General features: G+C 38.5%; 1 protein-coding gene across 7 annotated transcripts in view; it reads left to right on the top strand.

Annotated features, from left to right (window-relative positions):
* The window catches only part of CAB39L (calcium binding protein 39 like), a 195,727-nt gene that overhangs the window by 71,856 nt on the left and 102,665 nt on the right, over positions 1 to 21,206 (top strand). For all 7 annotated transcript variants that reach the window (XM_064270154.1, XM_010592630.3, XM_064270155.1 and 4 more), the window contains one exon: positions 18,986 to 19,134. In XM_064270154.1, coding sequence (XP_064126224.1) covers positions 18,986 to 19,134 — 149 coding nt within the window. The remainder of the gene's footprint in view (positions 1 to 18,985; positions 19,135 to 21,206) is intronic.

The raw sequence follows: 21,206 nt of genomic DNA, 5'->3' as shown, positions 1-21,206 counted from the left end.
TTTTTGAATGAATGAAGGTGGCATAGTTTGGACAATTTTCCATATGTGAGACGCGTATGTCTGTTTTACATGTACATGTACATATATATTTATACTATGACTTAAAGATAATATTTAGCTGATAAAAAACCAACCAAACCAAACCCAGTGCCGTCGAGTTGAGTCCAACTCTTAGCGACCCTATAGGACAGAGTAGAACTGCCCCACAGGGTTTCCAAGCAGTGCTTGGTGGATTCGAACTGCTGACCTTTTGGTTAGCAGCCGTAGCTCTTAAGCACTACACCACCAGGGTTTCCCAAGGAAAAATCTATTTAAACTATATAAACATGCCTATTGATTATGGTCATACCTATTGATTAGTAATTAAAATTGCTTTAAAATGAAATCTTTACTGCTTGTAAATGAGACGATATACTTCCCAGCTTTGTGACTCATATGTCTTTAATTTCTAGCAGAAACTCATCCAGTCGCTTCCAATGTTGGAAGTATGAAAGGGAATATTAACCTATCCAGCCAGAAAAACTGAATCAACCCTGGAAGTCTATAGGATAAGAGATATTTCATCTAAATCACACCTCTACTCTCCCATGTTAATATTTTTGTAGATTAACAGTTCATAAACAGGCTAACATGGCTATGAAATAGGTAATATTTCACATAATAACTTAACCCTTGCCTTACCAACACCAGTATCTAACCAAAATTTGAAGATTGTTATGTGTAAGTATTTATGTGCTTATGGGAAAGACTGAATAAAAAAATGAATTATAAGTTTCGCCTGATAATGCTATTGTAAAGAATTACCATTTGTGAATTTCGGTGAAATCTGATACTTCGATTACAGTTATCAGGTATTTGTTGTGTGTGTGTTCGCACACCTGTGCTTTAGGTGAAAGTTTACAGAGCAAATTAGTTTCCCATTCTATAGTTTACATAAAGTGTTTCATGACCTTGGTTTCATTTCCCACAATGTGTCAGCACTCTCCTCATTTCCACTCTGGTTTCCCCTTCTTTCATCCTGATTATCTACCCCTTCCTGCCTTCTCATCTTATACTTGATTGTTTTAAGGAGTACTTTCCTCCCGGGTGTTATTGTTTATCTTATGTGCTTGTCTGTTGTATGCTAGGAGGAGGTCTCCCAGCGTGGCTTCATTTCTACGTCAGAAGGGTGTCTTAGGGCTGTAGTCTCAGGGGTTCCTCCAGTCTCTTGTCAGACCAGCAAGTGTGGTAGTTGGTAATGGTAGCTGGGTACCGTCTAGTTCTTCTGGTCTCAGGGTCATGTAGGCCATGGTTCCTGTGGTCTATTAGTCCATTGGACTGATTGCTTCCTTGAGTCTTTCTCCTCCTTCACTCTCCCTCTCTCCAGACAGGAAGAGACCAATAGTTGTATCTTAGATGGCTGCTTGCAAGCTTTTAAGATCCCAGACACTACTCACCAAAGTAGGATGCAGAACGCTGACTTTATGTACTATATGTTGTACCAGTTGACCTAGGTGTCTTCTGAGTTTATGATCCTTTATCTTCTAGCCTAGGAACTTCATCTTGTGAGGTTATGGTTATATCTAAGAGGTTTCCCTGACTTTACCCCTTGTGTGCTCTGTATGAGTCACACCTATAATCATGTATGTAGAAATACCCACCAGCAAACTTATATTTTCCAGTGTGTGTGTTCCCTTATACCCTCCGACACCTCTTGGCATACCTATCTCAGGCTGTTCTGATAATCATGGCTGTGTAGTATGTTCCAAGATAGGTAATGTGAAGCCTTCTGCCTTGTTCTTCTTCTTCAATGTTGCTTTACTTATCTGGGGCCTCTTTCCTTTCCATATTAAGTTGGTGATTGGTTTTTTCATCTTAGTAAAGAATTTTGCTGGAATTTGAATTGGGATTGCATTAGAATTGTAGATCACTTTGGGTAGTGTTGACATTTTCACAATGTTGAGTCTTCCTATCCATGAGCATGGTATGTTTTTCCATTTATGTAGGTCTCTTTTGGTTTCTTACAGCAGTGTTTTGTAGTTTTCTTTGTATAGGTCTTTTATGTCCCTGGTTAAATTTATTTATTTATTTATTTATGGGGGGCTATTGTAAAAAAAAAAATTATTGTAAATGGTATTGTTTTCCTGATTTCTTTTTCAAAGTTCTCTTGCTGCTATATAGGAAACCAACTGATTTTTATATGTTTTTTGTTAGTATCCTGCTACTTTTATGAATCCTTCTATTCTGATAGCTTTCTTGTGGAATCCTTGGGATTTTCTATGTATAGGATCATATTTTTTACCAGTTTGTATGCCCTTTATTTCCCCTTCTTGTTTTATTGCTGAAGTTAGGACTTCCAATACAATGTTGAATAAGAGTCATGATAAAGGGCATCCTTGTCTGGTTCCCATTCTCTAGGGGAATGCTTTCATTCTCCATTGAGAATAATGTTTGCTGTTGGTTTTTTATAAATGCCCTTTATGATGTTGAAGAATTTCCCTTCTATTCTGATTTAGCTGAGAGTTTTTATCAGGAGTGGGTGTTGGGCTTTGTCAAATGCCTTTTCTGCATTGATTGATATTGACCGTTGTCTCCAAGCCATCAGTAAGTTATCATATTTATTTATATTTTGTTTGCTTACTGTGTCCTAGCTTCTTGTTTTGTTTTGATATGCCAAAATAGGCTGGTCATGTGACCTAGTTTGATTATTGGCTCCTTTGAAGCTCTCACGTCCTGTCACCAGGTGGTTAAAGCTGTTACTAGGTATGTGAGCCCAGGAACCCATTTACTTTTCTTGCATGGATTCTGCTCAGGTATCCAGGTAGTCAGTCATCGAGTGTGTAGTACAGGCTCTTACCTACAGTCCTAGATGGGCCAAGGTGATTGGAGTAGGCACAGGTATCTGGCTGTAGTAGGGGGTCATACGCTGAGCAAGGCAGGGGGCTAATGGCTGCCTGAGTGTCTGGGAAAAAAACATATCCTTTTTACCTGCAGCACATTGGTAGGTAGATTTTGAAGCCACACTATGGGCACCCAATGCTGTTAGCTGTAAGGACTGGGAGGCATCACTTATTCTTGGACCCCTGTCATGGGTGTCTATGTAGCATGGGTGGAGCCACCAGTTCTCAGGTCCCTAATATGGATAAGCAAGACCGTGCTAATGCGCAGAGCAGTGTCAAATGTCATGAATCTGCCACTCCACCTTATAGCTGACACAGTTGAAAATAGGCTTCAGGTATATACCCTGTTGTACTGTGCTAATGAGGGCCTACGCTGTTGAAAAAGGCCCACACAAGTCTATGCAGGGGCAAAAGGCGTTCAAAGTCTGTGGAACCTTAATGCCTGTGCCTAGGCAAAGGGGTTGTGACTGCCCTGAGTTCCCAGCTTAGGGAAGCTGGCAGATTATGTTTTTCTGTGTGTTCATTTGTTCCCTCTCCAAACCCGGGAGAATTGCTCAGGCACATGACAGGTCCTACTTCTGGCCCAGGGGATGTGACAATTGCTGAAGCTAGCCCAGGACCCAGTGCAGAGTGGGGAGGGGCAGGTAAATGGGAGAGAGGTTCTTCCTAAGGGGGGGTTTTTTGATCCGCGGGGTAAGTTAGACACATGTACTTATCTTTTGCTGACTGAACGCCACTTTTCACTGGTTCTGGAGGCCTGAGTAGACTCTCCGCTGCTCGGTCTCTCTCAACGTGTGAAAAACATTGCCTGAGTACCACTGCTTGCCTCACCACACATGCCAGCTGATCCAGCCTGCAGCGTGCCGGTTCCTGCCAGGTGAAGCCTGACAACTCCTCACTGTTTCTGAACCTTCTTTCCCTCCCCCACTGCGCAGTCCAATTCCTCAACTTTGTCTTTGATGTTCAGGGCTCCTAGATTGTCATACATAATCGCTTCACTTGTTTTTTCAGGTGTTTGTTGTAAGAGGGACCAGGAAGCATCTGACTACTCTGCCATCTTGATCCCACCTCCCTTTCTGTGTTGATTGAGATGGTCATGTGATTCTTTCATTTATGTAGTGGATTACATTGACTGATTTTCTAATGTTGAACTATTCTTGCATACTTGGTATGAATCCCACTTGACCATGATGTATTATTATTTTTTTTAATATTCTGTTGAATTCTATTGGCTAGAATTTTGTTGAGCATTCTTGCATCTATGTTCAAGAAGGATATTTGTCTGTAATTTTCTTTTTTTGTGGAGTCTTTGGTATCAGGGTTATATTGGCTTCATAGAATGAATTCAGAAGTATTCCTTCCTTTTCTGTGCTCTGAAATAGTTTGAGTAGCATTGGTATGGGCTCTTCTCTGAATGTTTGGTAGAAATCTCCACTGAAGCCGTCTGGGCCAGGCCTTTTTTTTGTTGTTGTTGGAAGCTTTTTTTATTACCACTGCAATCTCTGCTTTTGTTATCAGTCTGTTCAGATTTTCTACCTCAGTTTGTGTTAGTTTAGGTAGGTAGTGTGTTTCTAGAAATTTGACCAGTTCTTCTATGTTTTCAAATTTGTTGGAGTATAATTTCTCATAGTATTCTGTTTTAAACCTTTTTATTTCAGTTGGTTCCATTATAATATGACCCATTTCACTTCTTTTTCAGATTATTTGCGTCCTCTCCTGGTTTTCTTTTGTCAGTTTGGCTAGTGATTTGTCAATTTTGTTGATCCTTTCAAAGGAACCAAGTTCTGGCGTTGTTGATTCTATTTTTTTTTTTTTCCTCTCTCTCTATCTCATTTATTTTGGCTCTGATCTTTATTATTTAATTTTTTCTGGTGACTGAGAGGTTTTTTTTTTTTTTGCTGCTTTCTATCTGTTCACGTTGTAGGGTTAATGTTTTGATTTTTGCCCTTCTTTTTTGGTGTGTGAGCCTATTGCTATAAATTGTCTCCTGAACACTGCTTTTGCTGTGTCCCAAAGGTTTTGGTAAGATGTGTTTTCATTCTCATTTGATTCTAGGAATTTTTTAAAATTTTATTTTGGATTTCTGACAGCTATCAGTTTTTGAGAATATTGACTTGGCTGCAGATCTCTGCTATGAATGTGGAGTTAGGAAATTCTAATATGAAATTATCATTCATTGACAATCGTTAGTAGTTAATAAGAGTAGAAAATTTTAACTCTGACAAATGACTGAAGCCATCAACAGAAACATTACTATGAACCTAAGAAAGAAGTTAGTAGTTGTTTTTTCTGGAACATTAGTCTAGTAGGTCCTTAGATAACAAGAAATAAACCAGTAGTTGTATGTCCTCCTAAACTTCATATATTAATTCTATTTTAACATTTCTTTCAGGAGTTACAGTGCATTGGAATTAAAGAACAAATCCCAAGGGACATGGGTTTTCTTATAGAAGAGTTTTTATTCTGATGTAGGTAAAATCAAGGCTTCCAGAAGAATGAAGATATGTAAAAAACTCTTCTCAGGTTTTCCATTTCTGTATAAATTGTCCACTTTCTGGAAATGCCTCTCCCTGAAACTCTTGTTAATAAAATAAAACTTAAACAAAGTCATTCTTAGTTATGAATGAAAAAGATCATCAGTGGAGGTCTTCATTTATACCTTACTGTCTGCTAATTTTCAGACAGTGAAACCCTGTCTTTATAGAGTTTCAAGCATAAAATTCAGTTGGAGTGCCTTCTAATTACTTTTAGGCTATATATTGAAAATAAAGTTGGAGGATGGAAGATATTGATTGAAAAATACTTTGACATATAATACTTTTATAATGGATTTGATGTCATAACATATATAACTAAAATGATATGCTTTGTAATTTATTCTCTGTGAAAAAAAAAAGTGAAGGCAACTCTAAATTATGATTTTTTTTTTTGAGAGGGAGACCTTCTTGGAGAAAGCAAGTACAGTAAAACTTTTAGGTGTACTTTATTTTAAAATGTGCATACAGTAAAATGCATCCATTTTAAGAGAACAGTTGAAAGAATGTTGACCAATTATACACTCGTGTAACTTCTATCTCATTGACTTTTTTAAAAACTTGACTTTTTAAAAAATCTTATTGTGGTGAAAAATATATATTTATATACAACAAAACATAGTCCATCTCAACAGTTTCTACATGCACAATTCCGTGACACTGATTACATTCTTTAAATTGTGCAACCGTTCTCCTTATCCTTTTCCAAATCATTCTACTACCATTAACATAAACTCTGTGACCTCTCAGCAAATGCTCCCTCTTTTCCCCTCTTACCACTCCTGGTAACCACTAATAACCTTAGGTTTCTATATATCTAGTTATTTCTTTTAAGTGAGATCATATGGTATCTGTCCTTTAGCGACTGACTTATCTTGCTCAGTGTAAGTTTTCAAGGCTCATCCATGTTGTGGCATGCATCAAGACTTCATTTCTCTTTACAGCTGAGTAGTGTTCCATTTTGTGTATATACCGCATCTTGTTTACCCACTGATCTTTGATGGGCATTTCATTGTTTCCGCCTTTTGGCTGTTGTGAAAAGTGCTGCAGTGAACTTTGGTGTATAGGTTTCTGTTTGCGTTCCTGCCTTCACTTCTGGATATATACCTGGAACTGGGATTGCTGGGTTATATGGTAGTTCTATGGTCAACTGTTTGAGGAGCTGCTGAGTTGTTTCCCGCATTGGCTGGGTATTCCATTGACTTAAATGCCATAGATGTACTTTTGATTGCATTTATTTCTACCTGTGAGTCCTATTCAGAGTACAGATTTTTAAAATGCTCCTTCCTGAACTTTTCTGAAATTAAAAAAAAAGTGATAGTATGTTTAATTTTTTTTTTTATTCGAATTGAAGTTTAAATTAACAAGCTCCAAGAAAGAATTTTGGAAAGTTCCCTCTCTGGCTCATTGTCACTTGCAAAATAAATTTACTTGAAGGGAAACAAAGGCTCATTTTTAGTCAGCTTTCTTAAATGAGTGAGCTGTTTGGTAATACCTTTTATGGTCTGACCTGTGGAAATGATGAGATTTCTCTTTTGGCTTAAGAGATATATTTGCACTTCTTAAACTTTCTTGGGAAATTAGAAGTATTATTGAATGGCACAGTTAGAGGTTAGACATAAAGAGCTGAAAATACTCATTAGCCACTTACAGATGGACATATTTATTCCCCTTTAAAATATTTTAAGTGGGATAATGAGGGCATTTAATGCCGCAAATGACCTCTTCCCCAAGCTTTTTCCCCTCAACACTCCTGTTATGTCACTGAATATGTTCAGATGACTCACTTGAGTGATTGACTTTGGACCGTCTTCAAGGGTGCTCACACATAAATTAGGAATATGAAATATTTTATTGTGTATGAGGAGAGGGAATGCTGCCAAAATCTGCCTGGGTTTCTTGGGAGCAGGAGCTGAATAATCTTTCTTGGCTTTTACACCAGAATCTGAGCCAAGAACTACTCCTTATGAAACTTCATAGCCAAAGTAACAGAAATCGTATTTGTTTGGTTAATGCTTTGAAAAGACACGATGATCGGATATCTTGCAGTTGGGACTTTAAAAAACAGTGATTTGTTTATTCATTTAAGAGAGATATTCTCATTATAAAAGCATTTGCTAGGTCTGTTACATAAACTTTGGAAAAAACAGAAAAGTTGAAGGAAGAAAAAGAAAATTAGGCATCTATAAGCCAGCTACCTCAGAGGCAACCACTGTTAGCTTTTTAAAAATAATTTTTTCTGTGTAAAAATTTTGTGTTTTTTTGTTTGCTTTTGTGTATTCCTGGTGGCACAGTGGTTAAAGCACTCAGCTGCTAACTGAAACATGGGTGGTTTGAACCCACCAGCCGCTCTGCAAGAGAAAGATGTAGTTGCCAGCTTCCTAAGGATTATAGCCTTGGAAACTCTATAGGGCAGTTCTGCTTTTCCTACAAGGTTGCTATGAGTTGAAATTGACAGCCACGGGGTTAACGGGTTTGTGTAGTTGTAGTTATACCCTATAATGTGGGATGCTGTTTTTACCATTAACATTATTATTTTCTTCTTTTCTTGGAGATTTTTGAGGTAATTTTTCTGTTTAACTTCTTAAGTTGAATTCTTATTTTTATTCCCATATGAATGAATTTTATTTGTGGATGTTCATCCTCCCACATTCCCTGACAACAATATCAAGGCTCCCTTTCAAGATCTATTTCTGATTTTTAGCATTTGTTTTATTTAGCTCTTCGTGGGCATGGTTACATCAGATCTTTTCGTTAAATATTTAATCAGTATACAATCTGTTCACAAATCAAGGATATATTGAATAGGCATTTAACTATGAGGTTATAGCCTTTCCCTCTCAGAACTCTGCATAGTCTTATGGCATTTAGTTTTGCAGAGGTACAAAGGCAACCTGATTTTTGTCTTTTTTTTTTAGGTCACTTTGTTGGAATGTACTTTGAGAAAGGAAAGGTTGTTTCTTTTTAAAAGCCACAAAACATACTGAATTTTGCCTAGTCAATCTCATCTAGAAAAAAAATCCTTTCAGTGATCAGGGTTAGATCTTTTTCCTGATTAAGAAAATTTTCTTCTATTCATATCTGTTTATTGCTTTTCCTCCTTTTTTGTTTCAGTTTGTTGTTGTTGGTGTTGACTTCCTGCCCCCTTCCCCATTGTTGCAGTGCCTGTCTTATAGGATGACAGTCCACCTTCTCCTTATCTCGGTATCCACATGTACATCTGTATACACTCTATCTTCTCTCCCTCATTTTAGCTTCTTGGGCCTTTTCTGGCATTTTGAAATAACTCTTTATGTGTATGTGTCTCTCATTACATGGTGAACCCTTTGAGGGTTATTTATTTTGTATTTCCTAGTTCGATACATATTGTAGGTGCTCAGTAAATATGTTTTGAATGAATAAATGTAAATTAATTCTTCAGGCATACCTCAGAGATACTGTGAGTTCAGTTCCAGACCACTGCAACAAAGCTAATATCGCAATAAAGCAAGTCACACGAATTTTTGGGTTTCCCAGTGTGTATAAAAGTTACATTTATACTATAGTCTATTAAGTGTACAATAGCATTATGTCTAAAAAAATGTACACACTCTAATTAAAAAATACTTTATTGCTAAAAAATGCTAATCATCATCTGAGCCTTCAACGAGTCATAATCTTTTTGCTGTTGGTGGGTCTTACCTTGATGTTGATGGCTCCTGACTGATGGAGTGGTGGTTGCTAAAGGTTGGGGTGGCTGTGGAAATTTCTTAAAATAAGATAACAATGAAGTTTGCCACATCGATTGACTCATCCTTTCACAAAAGATTTCTCTGAGCATGCAGTGCTGTTTGATAGCACTTTACCCACAGTAGAACTTCTTTCTAAATTGGAGTCAATCCTCTCAAACCCTGCCACTGCTTTATCAACTAGGTTTATGTAATACTATAAATCCTTTGTTGTCATTTCAACAGTGTTCACAGCATCTTCACCTGGAGTAGATTCCATCTGAAGAAACCACTTTCTTTGCTCACCCATAAGAAGCAACTCTTCATCTGTTAAAGTTTTATCATGAGATTGCGGCCATTCCATCACATCTTCAGGCTCCACTTATAATTCTAGTTCTCTTGCTGTTTCCACTACATCTGCAGTTACTTCCTCCACTGAAGTCTTCAACGCCTCAAAGCCATCCGTGAGGGTTGGAGTCAACTTCTTCCAAACTCCTGTTGATGTTGATGTTTTGACCTCCTCCCATGAATCATGAATGTTCTTAATAGCATCTAAAATGGTGAATCCTTTCCAGAAGGTTTTCTTTGCCAGGGTCCATCAGAGGAATCACAATCTATGGCAGCTATAGCCTTAGGAGATGTATTTTTTAAATACTAAGGCTTGAAAGTCGAAATTACTCCTTGATCCATGGGCTGCGGAATGGATGTTGTGTTATTAAAAAAAAAACCAAACCCATTGCAGTTGAGCCAATTCCAACTTGTAGTGACCAGATAGGACAGAGCAGAACTGCCCCATAGGATTTCCACGGAGCGGCTGGTGGATTCAAACTGCTGACCTTTTTTGGTTAGCAGCTGAGCTCTTAACCACTGCACCCCCAGGGGTTAGCTGGCATGAAAACAACGTTAATCCCCTTGTACATCTCCATCAGAGCTCTTGGGTGACCAGGTGCATTGTCAATGAGCAGTAATAATTTGAAAGGAATCTTTTTGCTGAGCAGTAGGTCTCAACAGTGGCCTTAAACAATATTGTAGACAGACACGCTGTCATCTGGGCTTTGTTATTCCATTCATAGAGCACAGGCAGAGTAGATTTAGGGTAATTGTTAAGGCCCCTAGGATTTCAGGAATGGTAATGAGCATTGGCTTCAACTTAAAGTCACCAGCTCCTGAGCCCCTAACAAGAGAGTCAGCCTGTCCTTTGAAGCTTTGCAGCCAGTCGTTGACTCTTCCTCTCTAGCTAGGAAAGTCCTAGATGGCATCTTCTTCCAGGGTAGGGCTGTTTGGTCTGCACTGACAATCCCTTGTTCAGCACAGCCCCCTTCATCAGTTACCTCAGCTGGAGCTTCTGGGTAACTGGCTGCAGCTTCTACATCAGCACCTGACGCTTCACCTTGCACTTTACATTGTGGAGACACTTCTTTCCTTAAGGCTCAGGAACCAACCTCTGCTAGCTTCCAGCTTTTCTTGTGCAGTTTCCCCACCTCTCTCAGCCTTCACAGAATTGAAGAGAGTTAGGCCCTTGCTCTGCGTTAGGCTTTGGCTTAAGGGGGAATGTCGTGGCTGGCTTGATTTTCTATCCAGACCCCTAAACCTTTCTCCATATCAGCAATAAGGCTGTTTCTTTTTCTTATCATCCATATGTTCACTGGAGTAGTGCTCTTAATTTCCTTCAAGACTTTCCCTCTGCATTCACACCTTGGCTGACTGTTTATCGCAAGAGGCCCAACTTTCGGCCTGTCTCAGCTTTCAGCATGCCTTGCTCACTAAGCTTAATCATGTCTAGCTTTGGATTTAAAGTGAGAGACATTTGACTCTTCCGTTCACTTGAACACAAGCAGCCATTGTAGGCTTATTAATTGGCCTAAATTCAATATTGTCATGCCTCAAAGAATAGGGAGGCCCCAGGAGAGGAAGAGAGACAGGGGAAAGGCCTGTCAGTGGGGCAGTCAGAACACACATTTTATCCATTAAGTTCACTGTCTTGTATGGGCACTGTTTGTGGTGCACGAAAACAATTGCAATAATAACATCAGGGATCACTGATCACAGATCACTATAACAGATATAATAATAATAAAAACTTTGGACAAACTTTTATTATTATTACAGATATAATAATAATAAAAAGTTTGGAATATATTGCAAAAGTTACCAAAATGTGACACAGAGACATGAAGTGAGCACATGCTGTTGGAAAAATGGCGCCAATAGACTTGCTTAACGCAGGGTTGCCACAAACCTTCTATTTGTAAAAAATGTAATATCTTCGAGGTACAGTAAAGCAAAGGGCAGTAAAACAAGGTATGCCTGTGTACCTTTTAATGGTCCTCAATTTTCTGACGTCTCATTTCTGCCCCGTGCAGAGTTGGATTATCGTGATACATTTGGTGTGTTTGAGTGTGTTTATTTATGTATATGTGCCTATCAGTGTGTGTTTTTGGTGTTTTGTCTTGGCCAGCTCTCTTTTTGTCTCAGTCCTTTTCTCTCTCTCTCTCTTTTTTTTTTTTTTCAGTTCTGTATCCTATAGAGAATTAATTTCAGAAGCAGTCTTTCCTGTCCATGGGAGAGAACTGTCCACAGGGCATTTTTCTTCCTGTGCTGCAGTTTTTTGTTTTTTAAATAGAACATACAGTATTTATTGTTTGTCTGTTTACTTATTCCTGAAAATGGAAAAGTACAGCAGGGCCAGTGTCGGTCCATGACATTGTGCTGATGGCCCTCTCAGAGATGACCCTGGGGGTCAGGTTGCTGTGTGGAGCCCAGCACGGTTTTCAGTGCCGAGGAGGCATTCATCTAGTATCAGTCTGTGGGACTAAAGTGGCACCTTCTCCTGTCCATACTGCCCATTTTGCTGAAATATACTGTAGGTTCTAAAAAATCTATGGTGGGCTTTGAGGAAAAATTACTACCACCACCTTAGCTCCAGAAGGCGCCATTTTCGGTACTTCTCCATTCTTTTTGCCTCCATCCTAAGCACTTTATCTCGGCAATGATGGATACTAGGAGTTAAAGACTTGTGATAGATTGGAACAGTAGTGAACAATCTAGAACTCAGTCCATATGGCCCAACTAATTTCAGAATATGGTGTTCTATCTAATTTCAAGAATTCCCTGATCTTATAGATAGAAGAAATGACATCCAGACAGCGGTGATGACTCGTCCTGAGTCATAGAGCAGATCAGTTACCAATGCAGGACTAGATGGGCACTTCAGTATCTTTGATTAGCAGGTGGGTTTCAGTACCAGTTGGCTCATTTCCTACATGACCAGTGGGTAAATTATGTGAGTGGGTGACTATGCATGTGCAGTGCCCAGAGAGTAACAAGGGCAGCTCCTAGTTAAAGGCCGATAGGGGAGGTGTTTGGTCCGGGGCTGGGGTGGAGCTGGCCATGGTTGAGGAGAACTGGGGCAGGCAGGGGAGTTCCACCTTCATTTGCAGGAGATCTGGGAGCTGGAGCTGCACAGTTTGAGAGTATGGGCTTTGATTTCATTTCCCTCAAGAGATATGTCCCAGAACTGAAGAATAATGATCCTATGGAATTTCAAACTATTATTAAACTAGTTTTTTTGTATAGTTTTTAATAGTAAGTAGGTACATTTGAAATACGGAAATAGCAAATTTAAAAAAGGAATACTATATCAAGAGGCACTGTACCATATGTTACAACCCCCTGTTATATGCCCCTATTGCACCATAAATGTTTGCTTCCCTCACTAAGTTCCAAAGATCAGAGATTGCGTTTTCTTGTTCATGGCTCTATCCCTAGTACTTAGCAAGGTACCTGTGCTTAGTACATACTCAGATTATTTGTTCAACGAAAAAATAAACTGACCAGCCGGAAGACGAAACGTTGGGAGACAGTGAATCAGGACATGATGGCTAACCACAAGATTAACCTGGAAGTCTTAAAAGCATTTGTAATTTCAGCAGAATTAGCATTTGTACAATGAGAGCAATATGTAATGAACAAAAGCATACCATATATACTGACATCAGGGAGTATTTAGTTGAAATTCCTACAATTAAAATCGATATTTTCCCTTAGTATATTTGGATTACATGGACAAAGAGAACAGTTACACAAATGCATTTAGCATCCCTTTTTTTCTTTCACTGTTTTAATGATATACATTGAAAGAGTAAATTTATATTTTAAAATATAAGAGTAAGTTTATATTTTAAAATTCTTTTGAAAGTATAATTGACTCAAGGAGCCAAGAGTATCTAAACCAAAAAACCAAACCTGCTGCCGTCAAGTCAATTCGTACTCGTAGAGACCCTGTAGAACACAGTAGAACTGCCCCATAGAGTTTCCAAAGAGCAGCTGGTGGATTCAAACTGCCAACCGTTTGGTTAGCACCCAAGCTTTTAACCCCTGCACAACAAGAGCTGCGGAAGCATTTGTTGTTGTCGTTAGGTGCTGTCAAGTCGGTCCCGACTCATAGCAACCCCATGCACAACAGAAGGAAACCCTGCCCAGTCCTGTGCCATCCTCACAATTATTGTTATGCTTGAGCCCATTGTTGCAGCCACTGTGTCAATCCATTTCATTGAGGGTCTTCCTCTCTTTTCTCTGGCGTTCCACTTTACCAAGCATGATGTCCTTCTCCAGGGACTGATCCCTCCTGAAAACATGTCCAAAGTATGGGAGACATAGTCTCACCATTTTTGCTTCTAAGGAGCATTCTGTTTGCACTTCTTCCAAGACAGGTTTGTTCCTTCTTTTGGCAATCCATGTTATATTCAATATTCTTCTCCAACACCGCCATTCAAAGGTATCAGTTCTTCTTTGGTCTTTGTCATGGGTTGAATTGTGTCCCCCAAAAATATGTGTATCAGTTTGGCTGGGCCATGATTCTCAGTATTGTATGGTTGTCCTCTATTTTGTGATTGATGTAATTTTCCTATATGTTGTAAATCCTAGTCTCTGCCTGTGGTTAATGAGGTAAGATTAGATTATGTTGAAGAGGATCAGGGTAGGATATAACACCCTTGCTCAGGTCACATCCATAATCCAATGTAAAGGGAGTTTCCCTAGGGTATGGCCTGTACTACCTTTTATCTTACAAAAGGGGAAAGAAAAGTGAGCAGAGGGTTGGGGGGACCTCATACCACCAAGAAAGCAGTGCCAGGAGTGGAGCATGTCGTTTCAGCCCAGGGTTCCCGTGCAGAGAAGCTCCTAGACCAGGAGAAGACTGATGACAAGGACCTTCCTCCAGAGCCAAAAGAGATAGAAAGCCTTCCCCTGGAACTGATGCCCTGAATTTGGACTCGTAGCCTACTAGACTGTGAGAGAATAAATTTCTGTTTGTAAAAGCCTTCCACTTGTGGTATGTCTGTTATAGCAGCACTAGATGACTAAAACGGTCTTCCTTATTCATTGTCCAACTTTCTCATGCTTATGAGGCGATTGAAAATACCGTGGCTTGGGTCAGGCGCACCTTAGTTTTCAAAGTGACATCTTGGCTTTTCAACACTTTAAAGAGGTCTTTTGCAGCAGATTTGCCCAATGCAATGCGTCTGTTGATTTCTTGACTACTGCTTTCGTGAGTGTTGATTGTGGATCCAAGTAAAATGAAATCCTTGACAACTTCAATCTTTTTTCTGTTTATCATGATGGTGCTTATTGGTCCAGTTGTGAGAATTTTTGTTTTCTTTATGTTGAGGTGTAATCCATACTGAAGGCTATGGTCTTTGATCTTCATCAGTAAGTTCTTCAAGTCCCCTTCACTTTCAGCAAGCAAGGTTGTGTCATTTACATATCACAGGTTGTTAATGAGTCTTCCTCCAATCCTGATGCCCCGTTCTTCATAGAGTCCAGCTTCTCTTGATTATTTGCTCAGCATACAGATTGAATAGATATGGTGTGTCATGGATTGAATTATGTCCCCCCCAAAAGGTGTTTATCAACTTGGTTAGGCCATGATTCCTAGTATTGTGTGGCTGTCCTCCATTATGTGATTGTAATTTTATGTTGAGAGGATTAGGGTAGGATTGTAACACCACCCTTACTGAGGTCACCTCCCTGATCCAAGGTAAAGGGAGTTTCCCTGGGGTGTGGCCTGTACCACCTTTTATCTCTCAAGACATAAAAGAAAATGGAAGCCAGCAGAGATTTGGGTACCTCGTACCACCAAGAAAGCAGCACCAGGAGCAGAGTGTATCCTTTGGACCCGGGGTCCCTGTGCCTGAGAAGCTCCTCGACCATGGGAAGATTGAGGACAAGAACCTTCCTCCAGAGCTGACAGAGAGAGAAAGCCTTCCCCTGGAGCTGACGCCCTGAATTTGGACTTGTAACCTACTAGACTGTGAGAAAATAAATTTCTCTTTGTTAAAGCCATCCACTTGTGGTATTTCTGTTGTGGCAGCACTAGATGAGTAAGACATGGTGAAAGGATACAACCCTGATGCACACCTATCCTAACTTTAAACCACGCTATGTCCCCTTGTTCTGTTCAAACTACTGCCTCTTTAATTATGTATAGGCTCCTCATGAGCACAATTAAGTGTTCTGGAATTGCCATTCTTCACAATGTTATCCATAATTTGTTATGATACACACAGCCTAATGCCTTTCAGTAGTCGGTAAAACATAGGTAAACATCTTCCTGGTACTCTCTGCTTTCAGCCAGGATCCATCTGACATCAGCAATGATATCTCTGGTTCCACGTCCTCTTCTGAATCCAGCCTGAATTTCTGGGAGTTCCCTGTCAATATACTGCTGCAGCCGCTTTTGAATGATCTTCAGCAAAATTTTACTTGCATGTAGTATTACTGATATCGTTCGCTAATTTCGGCATGCGGTTGGATCACCTTTCTTGGGAATAGGCATAAACATGGATCTCTTTGAGTCGGTTGGTCAGATAGCTGTCTTCTAAATTTCTTGGCATGGACAAGTGAGCATTTCCAGTGCTGTATCCATTTGTTGAGACATCTCAGTTGGTATTCCATCATTCCTGGAGCCTTGTTTTTCACCAGTGCCTTCAGTGCAGCTTAGACTTCTTCCTTCGGTATCATCGATTCCTGATCGTATGCTATCTCCTGAAATGGTTGAACATCAGCCAGTTCTTTTTGGTATAGTGACTCTGTGTATTCCCTCTATCCTCTTTTGATGCTTCCTGCGTCATCTAATATTTTCCTTATAGAATCCTTCGAGCGTCTGTCAGTTTGTGACACTCTCAGGGCTTGTATGTTGCTCTGATGCTGGAAGCTATGCCACCAGTATTCAAATATCAGCAGGGTTACCCATAGCGGACAGGTTTCAGCTGAGCTTCCAGACTAAGACACACTAGGAAGAAGGACCTGGTAGTCTACTTCTGAAAAGAATTGTCCACTGAAAACCTTAGGAATAGCAGTGGAACATTATCTGATACGGTGCCGGAAGATGAGCCCCTCAGGTTGGAAGGCACTCCAGATATGACTAGGGAAGAGCAGCCTCCTCAAAGTAGAGTTGACCTTAATGAAGTGAGTGGAGTCAAGCTTTTGGGACCTTCATTTGCTGATGTGGTATGGCTCAAGATGAGAAGAAACAGCTGCAAACATCCAGAAGTATCTGGGACATTTAATTAAGACAGAATCATATCTCAATTAATATGCTTTTCTCTCCAGTGAAATAGTATAGGGTCAGTGAAAACGAAGAAGACTCTCCATGAGATGGATTTAACACCGTGGCTGCAGCAATGGACTCAAACATCCTGAGGATGCCGCAGGACCAGGCAGTGTTTTGTTCCGTTGTACATACGGTCGCTATGAGTCAGAACCAACTCAATGACACCTAATAACAACAACAACCAGTGAAATAATTCATTATATATGTCATGGAACTTTTTGTAATAATAGCAGCTAAAAATGGTAGAGTACCTACATTATACAAGGCCCTGTGCAAGACAGTTTACTTGCCTTTAATCCTCACAACAACCATAAGAGGGAGATGCTTTCATCCCTGTTTTGCATATAAGAACACAGAGTCTTAGAAAGGTCATGTAATGTATCCAAGATCTCACAGGTAGAAATCTGTCCACCTATCTAATGACTGTTTTCTCTATTCAGCCACCACTCCCCCGCCCACACTACTTAAACTTTTAAAATCCATTCTGCTTTTATTTATGTATATTTAGGTTGCATATTAAAGAAAAGCCTAGTACATCTTTATAATTTTATTTTTGAGTTTTATAAAGAGGGAAGACACACGTTCTCCCAACACTCTTTTTTTGCTCCAACACTTCCCACTGAGCATTGCAATGTGCTCTTCACATATTTTATCTTTGCATTCTCTGTCAGCTTTCAGTGTAAGCTTTGAGGCCGATTGGGATGCCTTCACGTGCTTATCAAACTTTTCCGTGGGAAGTGCCTTTAACTGAGAGTAGACAAGTTCCCCTCACACATGCCTTTCCTACATTGGGGAATAGTGGCATAGCCTCAGGATTCCTATTGAAAACAAAATATTTTTCATTTCTTCTGTTTTATCATCAAAATTCACACTAAGTTTTGATTTCTGCTTCATAATATGTATGTATACTGTTGGAATTCTTGATCACAAACAACACATACTGACTTTGGTTACCTGAAGTGGAGAAGGAATTCATTGGAAAGATACAAGGTAGCTCCCAGATCTGGCCGAAATCCTGAGGAACCAGACTTGGGCGATAGAATCTAGAGGAATGAGACTTTTAGAATCTTAGCCGAGGTTGTACTACAGGAATAGCTGGTTAGGATACTGCTGTCAACAGATGTGTGTACAATATTTTCTTTGTTTATTAAGCACATCATTGTTAATTTGAAAAATATTGGGAAAAAGTGAAAGTAACCCAAATGTTCATCAATAAGATATTAGTAAAATAAATTATGATGTATCTATAAAATGGAATACTATAATACTATAAATATATTAGATCTAAATATGCACTCATGGAATGATATCAAAAAAGGTAAAGGGTGGCACAAAAAAGTTGCAAAATACTGTTTGGTATGATTCTATTTTTATTTTAAGAACATGTTTATTAATATGTGTATAGAAAACATTCTGGGGGAATATATTCCAAACTGACAATAGTCGTTATATCTGGGAGGTTAGGTTATGAGAGCCTTGGATTTACTACATCATATTTCTGTCATGTTTGAAGTATTTTTGTTATTAAATATAAAATAAATGAATATGCCTCTACTACCTGGATCCTTCAGTTTCAAGATTTTCCCCCCAGTTTGTACACTTTTAGTCTATCTAGGGAAGTGACAGCCATACTTGGCTTTCTCTGCACCGTGGAAAAAGATGTTCTCAGCAGTAAAGAATCAATACTCCTGGAAGAGTGCTGGCTAGAAGTGAGGATGCAAGAGGCTTTTTTTTGTCAGTGGATATGGCCAGCTGAATATTTGAAGAGAAAATAAAGAACATATTCCAAAAGATTTTACATTTCAATTTTGTGATTGCCACAGAGTAGTTAGTGGTATGCTTTTAAATATTGCTTTACTATAATTTATGGATTCTCATCCCACTTTTGTTTTACATGCCTTATTTTATTATTTATTATTATCACTACACTCCTTACCAGTCAACATAAGAATTTTAATTTCCGCATATACTCTGAAAGTATTCCTTTTCCTATTTTTACATAATCCTTATATTTTTACTACAGGGAAAATTTTCAACTCTGAGTAAAACCTTTTAGGTTAAATTTTTAAAAATATCTTTCTTAAAATGTTTTATATGTATTTTAATTTGACATGAAACTTGAAAATCATTTTAGTGTGATAGCTTTTAATGTTTCAAGTTACTGAATTGATGTTATGAAAAACCGATAAGGTGTTTTGGTATAACAATTTAAGCACATTAGGAGTTAAATTTATTGTTTTTGTTTGTTTTTAGCATTCCTTATTGGAAGAGTGATTTCTGTACATCCAGAAAAAAAAAAAATGCCTTTGTTTAGCAAATCACACAAAAACCCAGCAGAAATCGTGAAAACTCTGAAAGACAACATGGCTATTTTGGAAAAGCAAGACAAAAAGACAGACAAGGTATGAGCTAAAACAATAATATTATTATTAAAATACATATCTTCCAAGGCCAAAACCAGTGTAAAAGCTCAATGAAGAATCTTAAATGTGGTCTGTGATGTGCACATAGGGTCTCCATAAATACATGTAAATTTCACTTCCAGTTTTATGCAAGTGTAATTGTTTTAGTCTGTTGTCTTGAGTTCTTGAATCACTATTTAGAGGCTCTACCAACCTTGGATCCCTCTATACTACAGAGCTTAAAGACTTAAGGAGTTATACTGGTATGTTATACTAGTGGTAATACCTGCACTTCTTCTCTAAAGATTGGTAACAATTTCTACTGTACTGTATTTTGAAACCTCTTTTTAAAATAGTTTTAAAGTACTAATGAGAGGAGCTGCCTCATAGTGCGGACCTTCTAGAATTTTAGTTACTCTTTGGAAGGCATGCTGAATCCTACATACTTGATTTCTCTCTGAAGTGACTAGTTTATGGCAAGATGCAAGATGTCTGTAAAATAAATACCCTTGTGTTCATAGTTATCTTTGTATACCAGTGCATGGTATAATCCTGAATTCTGTAAGGAATGTAGACTACGTTTGAAATTTGGAAATTCAGGTATACTTTGTAACATTGACCCAAGTAGGAAAAAAAGGAACAAGCTTCATAAAAGAGTAAAATATAAATGGCAAAAAGGAGAGAAAAGCAGAAAACTTAAAAAGACTCATTCTCAGTAGCAATCAGAGAAAGGCTAATTAAAACCACAATAAATTAACATTACACACTGACCATAGTCACAGAAATTTAAGTTTGGCAATAATAGTGTTGATGAGAATGGAGATCAATGAGAACTTTCATACATTGGTGGTAGCAGTATCAGTTGGTGCAACCGCTTTGGAAACGAGTTTTTTTTTCCTTCTTTTTAACATCTTACTGTGTTTTTGGTGAAAGTTTACACAGCAAATAAGGTTCCCGTTTAACAATTCTTGTACATATTGTTCAGTAACATTGGTTACATTTTTCACAGTGTATCAGCATTCTCATTATTTCCATTCTGGTTGTTCTCTTTCCATTAGTCTAGCTTCCCTGTCTCCCCTTACCTTCTCACCTTTGGTCTAGGGTAAATGTTTACTGTTTGGTTTCATTTAAATGGTTATTTGAAGGAGCACAGCGCTCACAGGCGATATTTTTTCCTAAATTTTATTTATTTTCTTGTGGTTGGAAATATACACAGCAAAACATATACCAATTCAACAGTTTATACATGTATAATTTAGTGACATTGATTACATTCTTCTAGTTGTGCAACCATTCTCACCCTCCTTTTCGGAGTTGTTCCTCCCTCATAAACATAAACGCACTGTCCTCTAAGGTTTCTGTCTAAGATACTACTTATTTTATGAGCCAATCTATCATTTGACTGAAAGATGACTCTGGAAGTGGTTTGAGTTTCAAGTAAAAAGGATATCCCGGAGTTCCTCTAGTCCTTTTCTATCCAGTAAGCCTGGCCTTTTTTAGGAATTTGGGTTTGTTTTGCATATTTCTCACATTCTATCAGGGACTTTGTGTTTGCTGAGTCTTTATGGTTTTCTTCTTTTTTATTTTGGGTGAATAGGTTTATTAATTTTCTTTGTGGTTACCCTAAAATTTACCTTTATCATCCTAAAACAGTCTGTTATATCTTCATATCACCTTTACTTCCTCTCCCTACGGAAGTTCTGTAGCTACACCATTTATTCTGCCTTTTTATTTTGAAGTTGTCGTCATTTACAGATTAACATCTCTGGTTCCCTGTTTTCATTTTTGTAGTTTTATTTTATTTTCGAGAATTTTTTTGTCTTGGCTTGCACCTGGGCAATGTTGTAATGTTCTTAATCTCAGGTTGTTGTCTGATGTTGTTGGCTCTCTGTCCGAAGAACTCCCTTGAATATTTCTTGTAAAGTTGGTCTGATTTTTACAAATTCTCTTAAATTCTGTTTATCTGGAAATGTCCTAGTTTTACCATTGTATTTGAGAGACAATTTTGATGGATATATAATTCTTTTTTTTTTTTTAGTTGTGCGTTAGGTGAAAGTTTACAGCTCAAGTTA

This window comes from Loxodonta africana, chromosome 17 (assembly GCF_030014295.1).
Source record: "Loxodonta africana isolate mLoxAfr1 chromosome 17, mLoxAfr1.hap2, whole genome shotgun sequence".
Lineage (NCBI taxonomy): Eukaryota > Metazoa > Chordata > Mammalia > Proboscidea > Elephantidae > Loxodonta > Loxodonta africana.
This window is presented reverse-complemented; position numbering and strand designations above follow the sequence as displayed.